Genomic DNA, 14,584 nt, shown 5'->3' with positions numbered 1-14,584 from the left:
AAAGGAGATTGAAAGAGTGTCACAGTTTTAGCTTACTCAAAGACTAGGCAAAAATGTTTTCACCTGCACCCAAAAGTAAGCAAGGAAGGAATATTCCAGCAGGAGAGGTTTTTACCTGATCTTAAATTTCAGTTTTCTGAACCGCACTGTTTTCTTCCAATAAAAGATTGCAATATTTCATTTATTTTTCACAAAGTAATATTTATTTGTGGCATTTTGTATTATTTCCAGGTTATGAAGTTATTGGCATGGAACATCTCCATAAAGGACCAGGGATTATTGTTTATTATCACGCAGTCACTGCTATTGACTATTCATTTCTTGTCGCTAAACTTTTTAAGGAGGCAAAGAGAGAGTGCTTTTCAGTCATTAATAGCGACATATATCGGCTACCAGGTAAATTATTAAATTCAAATCATGCTTTTTATCAAAAAAATATGTGAAATGTGACATAAAACAATGCTATAAAATATAAAACCATGTATCAGGCAAACAGGTGAAAAACAACATACAAATAAAATATCAGCAAGATGATGGATGTGACCATGGGGAAAGTAAGCCAAAATAAAACTCGTAACCAAGTGTTGATATTTCATTGTATCCCACCTATGCTGTTGGGGCAATCCTCTCAAAGCATGCCTCACTTCATTTCCCAGTGACAAGTTGCCCTGACAGATTTCCATCTGAGTTACAACAATGGATGAGCCCAGAATGAGATGGAGTGTTCACACAAAAAAGAAAGTTGGAAACTGCAGGCCTGCTTTTGGCCATTTACAGCCTCAACCTCGACACAGCATGTTGACCTTTGTCTTTTGGCCCATGATCACAGATTGCAGGAATACCTTGTCTGACCTCATATAATGGTTGGGAGTTACTTGTGCGTAATCCTGCTCCGTTTGAGCATTAGATTGCCTGGTTAAACCCTCCGGACTGCACAGCCCATCTCAGCGTGGCTGCCCTTAGTCACTCGTAGAATCTGTCTGTGGGCGTTTCTTAAAGCGTTGCCAACATAAGAGTTGTTTGACGCCCAATCGTCTCCGCCTCTCACTGCGCGGGAGTCTCCTGCGCAGGGTGGGCGTGGGCAGCAGGGTGCTTGGGCTCTCCTTGCTAACTTCCAACGAAGAGTCCTGGAGCCCCTGCACCTCCGTCCCGTTGCTCTCCTGGATCCCTGGTGTTACACTCATTCTCTTCCCCTTCTTCCCAGCTGAGTCTCCCTCTAGCGCTGGGACCTTCCCCTGCAGAATCAGAGACCCTCTCCTTCTCCCGTGCCTCTGATGGCAGTTCCCTGACATCCACCTCCCTCCCAGGGCCCCCTTCACTCCCCCTCCGACCCGGGGGCTCTATTGCAGCCTCTTCTCTGGTCGGCGAGCCAAGGAAACCCCGGAATGAGCTGTCCTCCTCATCTGTGGGTGTGAACACCTCTTCCCACCTGCTAAGGTTCCCACCCAAGGAATGACTCTCCCAATCCAATTCTTCTTTGGATTCTGAAAACCCTTCGAAACTCTCTTCTTCCTCTGTGGTGCCGAACTGTTCCTCCCAGAATCGCTCTAAGGGCTTGGGTTTATCTGGGAACCGTCGGTGGAACACTTCCACCATATGCTCGTCGCCAACTGCCTCTGCTGGCACCCACGTGTTTTCCGACCAGGGCTCTCCTTCCCACGCCACCAAGTACTCCACTTGCCGCCCTCGCCACCTTGAATCCACTATCTCTGCGGCCGAACTCTGGTGTTCCCTTTCTTCTACCTGTGGTTGTGGCATGACTTCTACCTCCCGCCCCTCGAATTCCCGCCCCTCTCTGTGTGGTGAGAGTAAGGACCTGTGGAACACGGGATGTATTTTCATGTTGTTGGGCAACCTGAGCTTGAACGCCACGGGGTTTATCTGTTGTATAACTTCAAATGGCCCCAGTCGTCTGGGCTGCAACTTCTTGCACCCTCCCTTAAAGGGTAACCCTTGAGTGGACAACCACACGCGATCCCCCACCCTAATGGTTTCCCCTTCCCTTCGGTGTTTATCTGCTTGCTTCTTGTAATTGGCCTTGGCCCTTTCTAGGTTCATCTAGAGCTGTTGATGTAACGCTTCCATTTCTTCAACAAACTGTTCAGCTGCAGGCACACTCCAGCTCTGTTCCTCATTACCCGGGAATGCCCTGGGATGACACCCATAATTGGCTAAGAAGAGGCTCATACCGGTGGACACATGTTCAGCATTATTGTACGCAAATTCTGCTAGCGCTAGTTTCTCTACCCAATCATTCTGCCTCTCGCTAACGTAGCAGCGTAAGTATTGCTGGAGTACACTGTTTGCCCTTTCCGCCTGCCCATTGGTTTCTGGGTGTCTCGCTGTCGAGAAGCTGACCTCGACTTGCAGTAGGCTCATGAGCTTCCTCCAGAACCGGGAAGTAAATTGTTTTCTGCGGTCAGATAAAACCCTCAAGGGGGAGCCATGCAGCCTGAAAATGTGTTCTACAAACAACCGTGCCGTTTCTTCCGCCGTCACCGCATGTGAGCAGGCGATAAAATGGCACATTTTGGTTAGCAAGTCGACTACTACCATCACTGCTGTTTTCCCCCTCGATTTGGGCAAATCCGTCATGAAATCAATTGACACCACCTCCCAGGGTTTGTTTGGCGTGGGTAAGGGTTCCAGCAAACCTGCTGGCACCGTGCGTTCCGCTTTGGCCCTCTGGCAGCGGTCACACTCTCTTACATATTCGCGTACATCTTCCCTTACCCGTGGCCACCAAAATTGTCGGGTCACCAGCATCATGGTTTTGTGTTGCCCAAAGTGCCCCGCTGTGGGGGTGTCATGTAGTTGTTTGAGTACCCTTCTTCTTAAAGCCTCCCCCGGTACGTACATCGCCCCCCCTGTAGTACAACACCCCTTCCTTCTCCTCGAACCCCTCTGGTGCTCCCCTCCCATCTTGGAGTTCCCTGATTTTTGTTCGTGCGAATTCATCGTCCCTAGTGAGTCCTGCCAGTTCTCTCGTGCCCACTAGAGTTCCCACACACACCCATCGGTCCTCAGGTATGACGTGGCGGGTCTCCGGAGGCCCCTCTCCTTCGAAGTACTCCGGTTTCCGCGAGAGAGCGTCTGCTCTCACGTTTAACTCGCCTGGCACATACTGGATTTCGAAGGAAAACTTGGAAAACTGCGCCCAGCGAATCTGTCTCTGGTTGAGCACCCATGCTGTCCGCCAGTATTCCAAGTTCTTATGATCTGTACAGACCTGGATCTTGCGCTGCGCCCCTATCAAAAAATGGCGCCACCGACGAAAGGCGGCGTAAATTGCTAGCAGCTCTCGGTCGTACACAGTGTAGTTTTGTTCCGACTTGCTCAGCTTCCTCGAGAAAAAGGCACACGGTTTCCATTCTTGCTTGCTCAGTCCTGGCTGCAACAGAACCGCCCCAATAGCTCTGTCTGACGCGTCCGTCTCCAACCGCAGTGGTTTCTCCAAATCCACATGTAGTAATTGTTCTTCCGACGCGAATGCCTTCTTCAATCTTTCAAAGGATCGCTGGGCTTCCTCCGTCCACACAAACTTCTTTTTACTACTGAGACAGTCCGTGATTGGGGCTGTCAAGTGTGCAAAGTTCTTGATGAACTTCCTGTAGAAATTGCCAAAACCTAGGAATCTCTGCACATCCTTTCGTGTCTTAGGGGTTTTCCACTCCAATACGGCTTGCACCTTGCTTGGGTCCATAGCTAAGCCTTTGTCAGATAACTTGTACCCCAGGAACTCCAACTCTCGGGCATGAAACTGATATTTCTCTAGCTTGACCCACAACTGGTGTTTCTGCAATCGTTGTAGCACTTCCCTGACATCTCTCACATGTTGCTCCTCATTTTCTGAATATATCAAGATGTCGTCCAGGAATGCTACACAGTTCTTGTAAAGCAGAGACCCCAACACGTGGTGCATGAACGCTTGAAAACAGACGGAGCCTGACTGTAATCCGAAAGGCATAACGAGATATTCAAAGGCCCCCAGGGGTGTGAACATGGTGGTCTTCCATTCATCTCCCTCTCTCATTCGGATTAAGTTGTAAGCCCCCCTAAGGTCCAGCTTGGTGAAAATCTTTCCCTTCCTCACTCTCGTCAGAATGTCGTCGATTCTGGGCATAGGGAAAGTCACAGGTTCTGACACCAAATTTACCCTTCTGAAGTCCACTACAAGCCTCGTTTTATCAGTGCCCTTTTTGTCCACAAAAAATACTGGACTACCCCCCACTGCCTTTGACTCTCTTATGAACCCTCTCTTTAGGTTCTTGTCGATAAAGTCCCGTAACTCCTTCATCTCCCTGTCTGACATGGCATACAGCTTACCCACCGGCAGCTGCGCCCCAGGGAGCAAATTGATCTGGCAATCGAACGGCCTGTGGGGTGGCAGTTTATCTGCCTCCTTCTCACTGAAAACCTCCTTCAGATCAGCATATTGTGGTGGCACCTTCCCTTTACCCTCCACTGCAGTGCTAGCCACTCTGGCTACGCTCATCCTTGGCGTTTCCCCTCCGAAGCAGTGCTGCAGGCAGTAGTCAGACCCAAAGCTGACGGTCCTCTGATGCCACGCCACCACCGGATCATGTTGCGCTAGCCAGCTCATCCCTAATATTATTGGGGGACCCGCTAATGAGGCAACGTGGAAGGCAATTGTCTCTTGAGTGCCTAGACACTCTCATTCTCATCGGTGGGATCTGGTGTGTAACTCCCCCCCCCCCAATCAGTTCCCTCCCATCAATGGTGGTGACTTGCAGAGGTGCATCCAAAGGTAGCAGGTGAAGCTGATGCTCTAAGGCAAAGTCCCTGCTAAAAAAGTTGCATGAGCTTCCTGAGTCCAGCATACCCTGAACCTTCACTGGGTGCCCATTTGGGAGTTCTAGTACCACCTCAATGGCAATTGCGGCTCTTGGAGAATCTGGTTTGGGCACATTCATTGGTTGTTGGCTCGGCTGCTGTGCCCGCTGATAGGCAGCCAAGTGTTTCCGTTTCCCTGCTCCGGAGTCTGGGGTTCCTCCTCCTCACCTCCCACGGCCCCCACCATTCCTTGCCAGGCCTTTCTTTGTGGGCAGACTCTGGCAAAATGTCCTGGCCGTTGGCAAAGGAAACATTTCTTGGTTGTTTTTACATCATTTCCCTCCTTTCTGCGACTCTCGCTGGAGTTTGAAACTTCCTGGGCGCGTGCACCGCCCATTTCCATTGGCTCCGCCGGCGGGGAAGGCTGCCTAGGTATTCTAGGAATGCGGTAGTCATGACAACGCTGCTCTCTCCCTTCCCGCCTCTCTTGAGCCCGCGCTTCCTGTCTTACGCCAATCGCAAGGACTGCCTTGGTCAGCTGATCCATAGACTCTGGGCGGGGTGCGCGCGAAAGCTCATCTTTGACCGTTGGTGACAACCCCTCCTCAAATAGCATTTGCATGGGCTCCGAGTCCAGCTGCCACCCCAGGCGATGAACTATCATGGCAAAACGTGACCAATAGTCTCTAACTGACCCTTCTCCCTGCTTACAGTTCAGCAGTTCCTGTTTGGTCACACTCTGTTGCACATCGCTACTGAACATCGCGTCCATCGCCTGAAGGAATTTCGGTAGATCCTCCATGGCGTCATTCTGCGTCGCCATAAGCGGTTGAATCCACTCTCTCGCCCCGTCCTGCAAGTGCCCCACAATATAAGCAACTTTGGCTGCATCATTTTAAAAATCGTTTTGCTGCAGCTTCAGGGCATATTCTATTTCTGTTCTAAACGCCCCATACTCTTGAGGCTTTCCCCCAAACTTGTGCACCAGTCCCGGTACCTTCCTTGCTATGGGGGTGGGTTTCCCTTGAGCATCCTGAGACCGTCGTTCGTCCAGCCTCGCCCTCAGGATGGCTATGTGCTCTTCCAGATCACGGTTTCTCTCCTCCAGCGATTGGCCTCCAGCCGCCCCTCTCGTGGCTCCGACTTCTCTGGTCTTACTCATGATGCCTCCCTTCTGCTTGTTGCGCACGAGCAACTTTCAGTGACAGATTGCTATAATGGTTGGGAGTTACTCGTGTGTAATCCTGCTCCGTTTGAGCATTAGATTGCCTGGATAAACCCTCCGGACTGCACAGCCCATCTCAGCGTGGCTGCCCTTAGTCACTCGTAGAATCTGTCTGTGGGCGTTTCTTAAAGCGTTGCCAACATAAGAGTTGTTTGACGCCCAATCGTCTCCGCCTCTCACTGCGAGGGAATCTCCTGCGCAGGGTGGGCGTGGGCAGCGGGGTGCTTGGGCTCTCCTCACTAACTTCCAACGAAGAGTCCTGGAGCCCCTGCACCCCCCTGTCCCGTTGCTCTCCTGGATCCCTGGTGTTACACTCATTCTCTTCCCCTTCTTCCCAGCTGAGTCTCCCTCTAGCGCTGGGACCTTCCCCTGCAGAATCAGAGACCCTCTCCTTCTCCCGTGCCTCTGATGGCAGTTCCCTGACACCTCATAACAGCTATGATATTACGTTCTACACTCTTCCTCAGGGATCTAAGAAATGGGGTCAACTGCATAATGTGACATCTGATTTCTGTGCTGTAACTGCATATGATTGCTTCTGACTTTAATGCCAGAATAAGACAAGGTGTCAGAAACTGGGTCTCCAACTTGATGATTTCTTCAGGTACAAAGATACCAGAAAACAGGGCCCCACCCAAACACATGGCCAATCAAGCACTCCCACACAAAGCTTTTATGCTCCCATGTGACACTGCAATCAAACCCACGTGACACCCTTGCTGGAGTGTTCATGGCCCTCCACTGCCACTCCCCACACATCATCTTCCTCTGCATGCACACAGCAGCCATAGCAAGGAACTATGACACCACCAAAGGGTCATTTAAATAAGGAAGGAAGGAAGTACAGAGCCCCCAAATGCCCAGTAGCACAGAGTGCTCTGTTTGGGGGGTGAATTTGTCCACTGGGTGAGTTAATGCAGCATATAATCTCCACCCACTTACCTGTGCATGAAAAGATGAACTTATGTTGGTGTAGGCAGGATTCAGCCAGCATGGGCTCATCTGTGCCATGTGTGTATCTGTCTCTCTGTGCATGCAGCAAGGCACTGTGGCCTGTATTTTTATCATAATGCAAACTTGAATGTCATTCGGTTGTACTACAGACTTGACTTGTGGAACGCATGTCTAAAAAGGTGGCCACCTCAGCACTTCCACGAAATCCTACTTGAAAAGGATTGGCAGAGAACTATGCTTGTGATCTGTAACAGTGCAATATCTTTGGAATAATGACACTTGAATAGCGTCCACAAAATTTCCTAAATAAGCGTTATATAAAATGCATTTTCTTTTTATTTGGGGCTTATTTTTCAGGGGTGAAGATACTTTTAAATTCCATCAATTTGAAAGATTTCAATAAAGCTGAATGTGTGGAAATTTTGAAGAAAGGCCATTTACTGGGCGTTTCCCCTGGTGGAAGTAGAGAATCAAACTTTAGTAATGACTACAACATAATGTGGGGTAACCGCACAGGTTTTGCTCGGGTAGCTTTGGAGGCAAAAGTGGTGAGTGATCTTTGTGCAATTTGCATAGCCTTCACGATTATCCTAGATAAGTCAGCGCTATTGTATCTCGCTGTGTTTTGTTTTGTTTTGTTCTGTTTGTTTTGTTTTATTATTATTATTATTCTGTTAAATTATTATATAGTTTGTATTTTGCTTTTTAAGGGGAAGGGTCATGGCTGCCTGGGAGTGGGCCTCAGCCAATAGATTGGGTGGGGCAGGTTCCACGGGGGGGGGGGGGAATGTATTGGGACATCCGATCTCAGTGATCACGGGCAGGAGGAGGAGTTATGCTAAGACCAGACCATGTCATTACCGAGGAGGCAGGTTTAGTCATTGTCTGAGGACTATCCCTGCCTCCAGGTCTGGTCCTGACCAGAAGGATACAGTAATCAGCAAGGGAAACCCACATGACCTGAAAGTGTTGCTGTGCAATGCCAGGTCAATGATGAATAAAACCACTGCCATCCACGACCTGATTGTGGATGGAGGATTTGACCTGGCATGTGTGACAGAGACCTGGTTGGATGAAGCAGATGGGCCTGTCCTTGCCGCTGCTTGCCCACCAGGTTTCTCTTACGCACAGCAACCCAGGTCATGTGGGCGGGGAGGGGGGGTTGCAGTGATTTTTAGGAAGTCATTAGTCTGCACCAGGCGTCCTATTGGGAAGACCCAGTTTTCTGAGTGCATATTCTGGAAGTTGGGCAATAGGGGCAGTACAGGATTCCTACTGGTGTACCGACCTCCCCACTGCAACAAGGATTCCCTGCCCGAGCTGCTTCATGGTCATGGCGGATATGCTCCTGGAGACACCTAGCTTGGTTGTCCTGGGGGATTTTAACATCCATGCCGACACGACCTTACAAGGGGCCGCTTGGGACTTCGTGGAAAGCATGGCCTCCATGGGGCTGTCCCTGAATAAGTTTGGCCCAACTCATAGCCGTGGACATGTCTTAGACTTGGTGTTCACCTCTATGGATGTTGGTGATCTGACACTAAAAGTGAAACAAAAGAAGTGCCATGGTCAGATCACTTCCTGGTGCAACTGGACTTCTCCGCAACCCTTCCCCTCTGCAGGGAGGTGGGACCGATTCGGATGGTCCGCCCCCGCCACTTAATGGATCCAATTGGCTTCCAGAGAGTGGTAGGGGATGCTTTATCCCAAGTTGATGGCCTTTCAGCTGATTCCCTGGTGGCACACTGGAATGCGGAGTTAACCAGGGCTATTGACTGTCTGGCTCCGAAGCGCCCTCTCCAATTGCATGGAGCCCGGACAGCCCCGTGGTTTTCCCTGGAGCTGAGGGTGATGAAACAATCGTTGAGACGGCTAGAGCGCCGGTGGTGGAAAACTCATTCTGAATCAGACCGGACACGGGCTAGAGCTCAATGTCGAGTCTACCAAGTGGCAATGGCGACGGCGAAGAGGGCCTTCTTCGCCGCCTCCATTGCATCTGCAGAAAACAACAGCAGGAGACTTTTTCAGGTGGTTCGCAATCTATCAGAACCACCTGTACCACCGGGGCCTGGTAGGGACCCCAAGATCTCCTGCAATGCTTTTGCAAAGTTTTTTGCAGATAAAATCGCTCAGATTCAGAAGGAGGTAGATTCCACCGTGGGAGCAGGGCCAGGGCGGGAGAGTGCTAGAGTTCTGTCTGGTCCTGTTACATGGGATCAATTCCAATCTGTTACCTCCGAGGATGTGAACAGGCTGCTTGGACGAGTGAAACCAACCACCTGTCTCCTGGATCCTTGCCCATCCTGGCTTATAAAAGCTAGCCGGGAAGGACTGGGCGATGGGCTTCGTGGGGTGGTGAATGCTTCCCTCCGTGAGGGAGCCTTCCCAGACCCGCTGAAAGAGGTGGTCATTAAACTGCTTCTTAAAAAAACATCTTTAGACCCGGCCAATTTGGCCAACTATCACCCAGTCTCAAATCTGTCATTCTTGGGCAAGGTGATTGAGCGGGTGGTTGCTGAACAACTCCAAGCACGCCTGGAGGAAACGGACCATTTGGATCCCTTCCAATTGGGATTCAGGCCTCACCATGGGACTGAAACTGCCTTGGTCGCGCTGGTTGATGATCTCTGGCGGGCTAGGGACAAAGGTGAGACCTGTTTCCTAGTTCTGCTGGATCTGTCAGCGGCCTTTGATACCATCGACCATAACATCCTTCTGGACCGTCTAGAGGGGCTGGGAGCTGGGGGCACTGTCATACAGTGGTTCCGCTCCTTCCTCCTGGGCTGTGTCCAGAAAGTGGTGGTGGGGGATGAGTGTTCAGACCCCTGGGCTCTCACTTGTGGGGTGCCTCAGGGTTCCGTCCTCTTCCCCATGCTTTTTAATATCTATATGAAGCCGCTGAGAGAGATCATCAGGGGGTTTGGACTGGGTGTTCATCAGTATGCAGATGACACCCAGCTCTACCTCTCCTTTAAATCAGAACCAGTGAAGGCAGTGAAGGTCCTGTGTGAGTGCCTGGAGGTGGTTGGAGGATGGATAGCGGCTAACAGATTGAGGTTGAATCCTGACAAGACAGAAGTACTGTTTTTGGGGGACAGGGAGCGGGTTGGTGTGGGGGATTCCCTGGTCTTGAATGGGGTAACTGTGCCCCTGAAGGACTAGGTGCGCAGCCTGGGAGTCATTTTGGACTCACAGCTGTCCATGGAGGCACAGGTTAACTCTGTGTCCAGGCCAGCTGTCTACCAGCTCCACCTGGTACGCAGTCTAAGACCCTACCTGCCCGCGAACTGTCTCGCCAGAGTGGTGCATGCTCTAGTTATCTCACGCTTGGACTACGTGGGGCAACCTTTGAAGGTGACCCGGAAATTGCAATTAATCCAGAATGCGGCAGCTAGACTGGTGACTGGGAGTGGCTGCCGGGACCACATAACACCGGTTCTGAGAGATCTGCATTGGCTCCCAGTACGTTTCCGAGCACGATTCAAAGTGTTGGTGCTGACCTTTAAAGCCCTAAACGGCCTCGGTCCTGTATACCTGAAGGAGCGTCTCCACCCCCATCGTTCAGCCCGGACACTGAGATCCAGCGCCGAGGGCCTTCTGGCGGTTCCCTCATTGCGAGAAGTGAGGCTACAGGGAACCAGACAGAGGGCCTTCTCGGTAGTGGCGCCCGCCCTGTGGAACGCCCTCCCATCAGATGTCAAAGAGATAAATAATTACCTGACATTCAGAAGACATCTTAAGGCAGCCCTGTTCAGGGAAGTTTTTAATATGTAACACTGTACTGTTTTTAACACTGATTGGGAGCTGCCCAGAGTGGCTGGGGAAACTCAGCCAGATGGGCGGGGTATAAATAATAAATTATTATTATTATTATTATTATGTGTTGACATCCTTGATCTAGCATCCTAAGTAGTTGAGGATGGCTAACATCCTGTTTAGGGGGTCTAATGATATCTGGAGTTCCAAGTATTTCCTACCCCTGCTTTTTTTTTTTTTTTAAAAAAAAAGCTATTGAAATCACTTACATTTAAAAAGAAAAATAGCTTTTCTCCTCTTCAATTCTTGAAAATCTGGGGGACAGCATGTGTAATTTGAAGTCAGTTGCGTCTGGCTTGTCATTGTAATGCCAGATGGGGAGCATTATTCCTAGTCCTTAACCAAAATAAAGGTGGAGCGGGTGGGGTTAAGTAATTCTCCAGTTCTCACTTTTCTTTTGATTTTGCATTTCTTCTTTTATTCTTTCAGCCCATCATCCCTATGTTTACCCAAAACGCTTGTGAAACATTCAGGAACATTGGAAAGTCAAGTGAGCAAAATATCTTATATTCCTTGGTTGATCAAGAGATCGAATATCAGGCAATAAACAGATTAATAATATACAATGATATTTTTTAAAAATCTATTTCGTACCTACTAGTAGTTTATTCAGTGTACATTTATCTGCAAAAGTTGTGCTGTCTCTTAAAAAAATATGCACTCAAATTATTTAACCTCATCTCTGGGATGGATTGATTGGGATTGCTAAAAACTCAGAATGCCAACTAATTTCAAATTTGATATGGGATCGCTTTTTTACAGACTCTTTTCCCTTTCAGACATAGGGCTGACAAGATGGTTGTATGAGAAAACACGACTTGTCTACCTTCCCATATATGGGCCATTTCCAGTGAAACTGAGGACATATATTGGAGAACCCATCCCATATGATCCAAATATAACAGCTGCAGAGCTGGCTGAAAAAGTAAGCTAACTCTACACCTGGAAGTAAAAAAGTAGAATATTCTTTTCCTGTTGGTTTCTCTTTTTCAGTTCTATAAAATGGTTTCTGCCTACTGACTTGCTCATTCTATACAACCAGAGATCGGGTTCATTACATAGACTTTTGTGCATTATGTTCATCACTCAGCTTTCCCGCTCCGTAAATTGTTGAGACCATGAAAAGCCTATGCATTTTATGCACAAAGATCTGCTCATGCAATAGGACTTCTTCTGCCCACCATATGCCCCAGAATCTCCCCCAGAGGGTTCCTCCAAGCCCCCTTCCCGGTGGGGGACCCAATAAGCACTGTGTGCTATTAAGCCTCGGTAAAACTATTACTGAAGAACTTCTGATGTTTGTGTGACTTATTGCAACTCTGCACGTGAATGTGACTCCATTCTACTCTGCTATTTCCACCCATGCCCTGCTGTGCTGTTTTCAGGCATGGAACCAGGAGGTGACTTATTTCTGTCACTAGCCCTGTCACCCATTGCCATTCTAAGCGAATAGTGAATATATAGTGAAATATAACTCAATAGCATTTCTGCAGTTTTCCTCACATAGCTGGAGGTAACAACCGTGCAGGAAAACTAATATGTACCAAGCAGCCCAAGGCACTTATGTTTGGTTGTATCTGCCATTTTCATACAGTGCTCTTGGTAAACATAAAGAGAGTGGGCTGGATTCACTGACAGATGAGCAGTTTCCTAGTGGGGTTTCCTGGCCCTGGCTGCTCTGGCCCCAACCTCCATGTCGAAGAAGCCACTTTTGACGGTTGAGAGACAAGGACTCTCATGCAACACATCTCAGTCTACAAAGTCATTTACGTATCCCAGAAAGAAGTTACATATTGTGCTTCTATATCTGGAATAAATGGGTTTTTCCTCACAGATATTAATAACTGTGAACACCTATTTAGCAATATATTCCTATAACACAATGTATTCCTTTGTTCTTCTTTCAACAGGCAAAGACTGCAATTGAAAATCTTCGGGATAAATACCAAAAAAGACCAGGAAATATATTAAGAGCTCTTTCAGAACGATTTGATAAGCATTACAAAGCTAACTAGTCCATATAAAACAGTTGCAGTGTTTCTGACAAGATGTCTGTTATAGGAAGCATTAATAATTAATAATTAATTAATAATTAATAATTAATTAATTAATTAATTAATAATTAATTAATAATTAATAATTAAAGCTAAGCTGATATACACAGAATTGTGCTGTATTGTTTATTAATTATCTGGAAGGGACCCTAGCTCAGTAACCCAGCACCTGCTGTGTGTTCAGAAGGTCCTAGGTTTTCGAAGACATACGAGTGCTTTCTTGCCCTATCCTGCAATACTCCCAGAATGCCCCTTTTATAATGGGAAGGCGAGTACTTAACTGAAACATGAAATAATATTACAAGTGAAAGAGTAATGTCTCTTTTATTCACATCTCTTTTATGTTTATAGAGATAAGCTTTCACTTGATTTGAACCTGTGGGCTGCAGACCTCTGCAGGTACACAGAGTTATCCCAAGGGGTCAACAAAGCAGCTGTGGCTGGCTGGTCCTGGTCAAGGGCCCAGGAACTCAGAGGCCTGTTCGTCTAGCACCCATTAGCTGACTTTCTTCCAGTAGGATGTCTGTGGAGGAAGGCATGAGGCACACCTGCTCTCGAAAAGGAGTGATTGCCTTCAAGCGGGTTGGCATAGATGCCCCTTGTGGTTCACCCCAACTCTATTATTCTATGATTCCTATGAGGCACCCCAAAACAAATCTGTATGAATGTTTACTACATTGGGAACAATTCCACATTTAAGAATGTGATTATACACACACACACCCTCAGAGGAACAGCAACACATGACACATTACACTGTGCCATTTATTAACAGAAATAAAGACAATATGGAAAAGCCATGTTTGAAAAACTAAGTACATCTTCTTATTAAATAGCTTGTAGAACCACATTTAGCAACAATAAGAAGCTATCATATTCTGTAGGACTTTATCAGTCTCTCACATCACTTCAGTTCTGAAATCATATATAAACCAACTGAAAACGGCCAAAGCCCCAGGCTCAGACGGCATTACACCAGAAACAATAAAAGCACAGGTGGATTGGTAGGCACCTTTCTTAGCCACCCTCTTCACTTACATAGATGACACTGGCCGCATCCCAAGGGAATGGGGAACAGACATAATAGTTCCAATCTATAAAAAGGGCAACAGAGGGGACCCAGCGAATAGGCCGATTAGCCTATTAAGTGTGATCAGTAAACTCTACGCAAAGCACCTCCTTAATAAATTTACAGAATGGCTAGATAATGAAGATATCCTGGCAATAGAACAAGAAGGCTTCAGACCTGGAAGGTCCACGACAGATCACTGCCTAACGCTACAACATCTCATCGACAAATACAAATCAGGAGGGCAGGCCTCACTATATGCTGCCTTCGTTGACCTAAAAGCAGCCTTTGATACAGTCTCCAGAACCAGACTCTGGGACAGACTACAGGGTACCAATATAGATAGAAGGCTCCTGCTCTTAATTCAGGCACTGCACACAAACACGGCTCTTAGAGTCAGGTGCAGCCGCCTAGGACACCTAACGGACCCTATTAAAACCTTCAAAAGTGTCAGGCAAGGGTGCCTATTGGCCCCCCCTACTATTTAATTTCTATCTAAATAACTTAGTATCTGCACTCAATGACCCAGAACTCCACCCGCCAAAGCTTGCAAATTGGCATATTTTGGTCCTGCTATATGCCGATGATGCGGTAATTCTATCTAGAAACCCCACTGGACTCAAAAGAGCACTAAGAAAGCTTGCAGCATACTGTGAATCTGAATGTCTCAAA

At 48.0% G+C, this 14,584-nt stretch overlaps 1 protein-coding gene across 2 annotated transcripts in view; it reads left to right on the top strand.

Annotated features, from left to right (window-relative positions):
* Positions 1–14,584, top strand: part of LOC308579509 (DGAT1/2-independent enzyme synthesizing storage lipids-like) — a 92,088-nt gene that overhangs the window by 2,900 nt on the left and 74,604 nt on the right. Inside the window, exons 3-7 of one of the 2 annotated variants that reach the window (XM_081214060.1) lie at positions 232–396; positions 7,331–7,521; positions 11,219–11,279; positions 11,575–11,714; positions 12,700–12,860. The exons of the other annotated variant lie outside the window; for it this stretch is intronic. Of the exons in view, the coding sequence (XP_081070186.1) occupies positions 232–396; positions 7,331–7,521; positions 11,219–11,279; positions 11,575–11,714; positions 12,700–12,804 (662 nt within the window). The 3' untranslated portion in view covers positions 12,805–12,860. Of the gene's footprint in view, positions 1–231; positions 397–7,330; positions 7,522–11,218; positions 11,280–11,574; positions 11,715–12,699; positions 12,861–14,584 lie in introns of those variants that run through there. 2 annotated transcript variants of the gene reach the window in all.

This window comes from Podarcis bocagei (assembly GCF_964188305.1).
Source record: "Podarcis bocagei genome assembly, contig: HAP1_SCAFFOLD_109, whole genome shotgun sequence".
NCBI lineage: Eukaryota > Metazoa > Chordata > Lepidosauria > Squamata > Lacertidae > Podarcis > Podarcis bocagei.
Note: the sequence above shows the minus strand (reverse complement) of the source record. Positions and strands in the feature narration are given on the sequence as shown.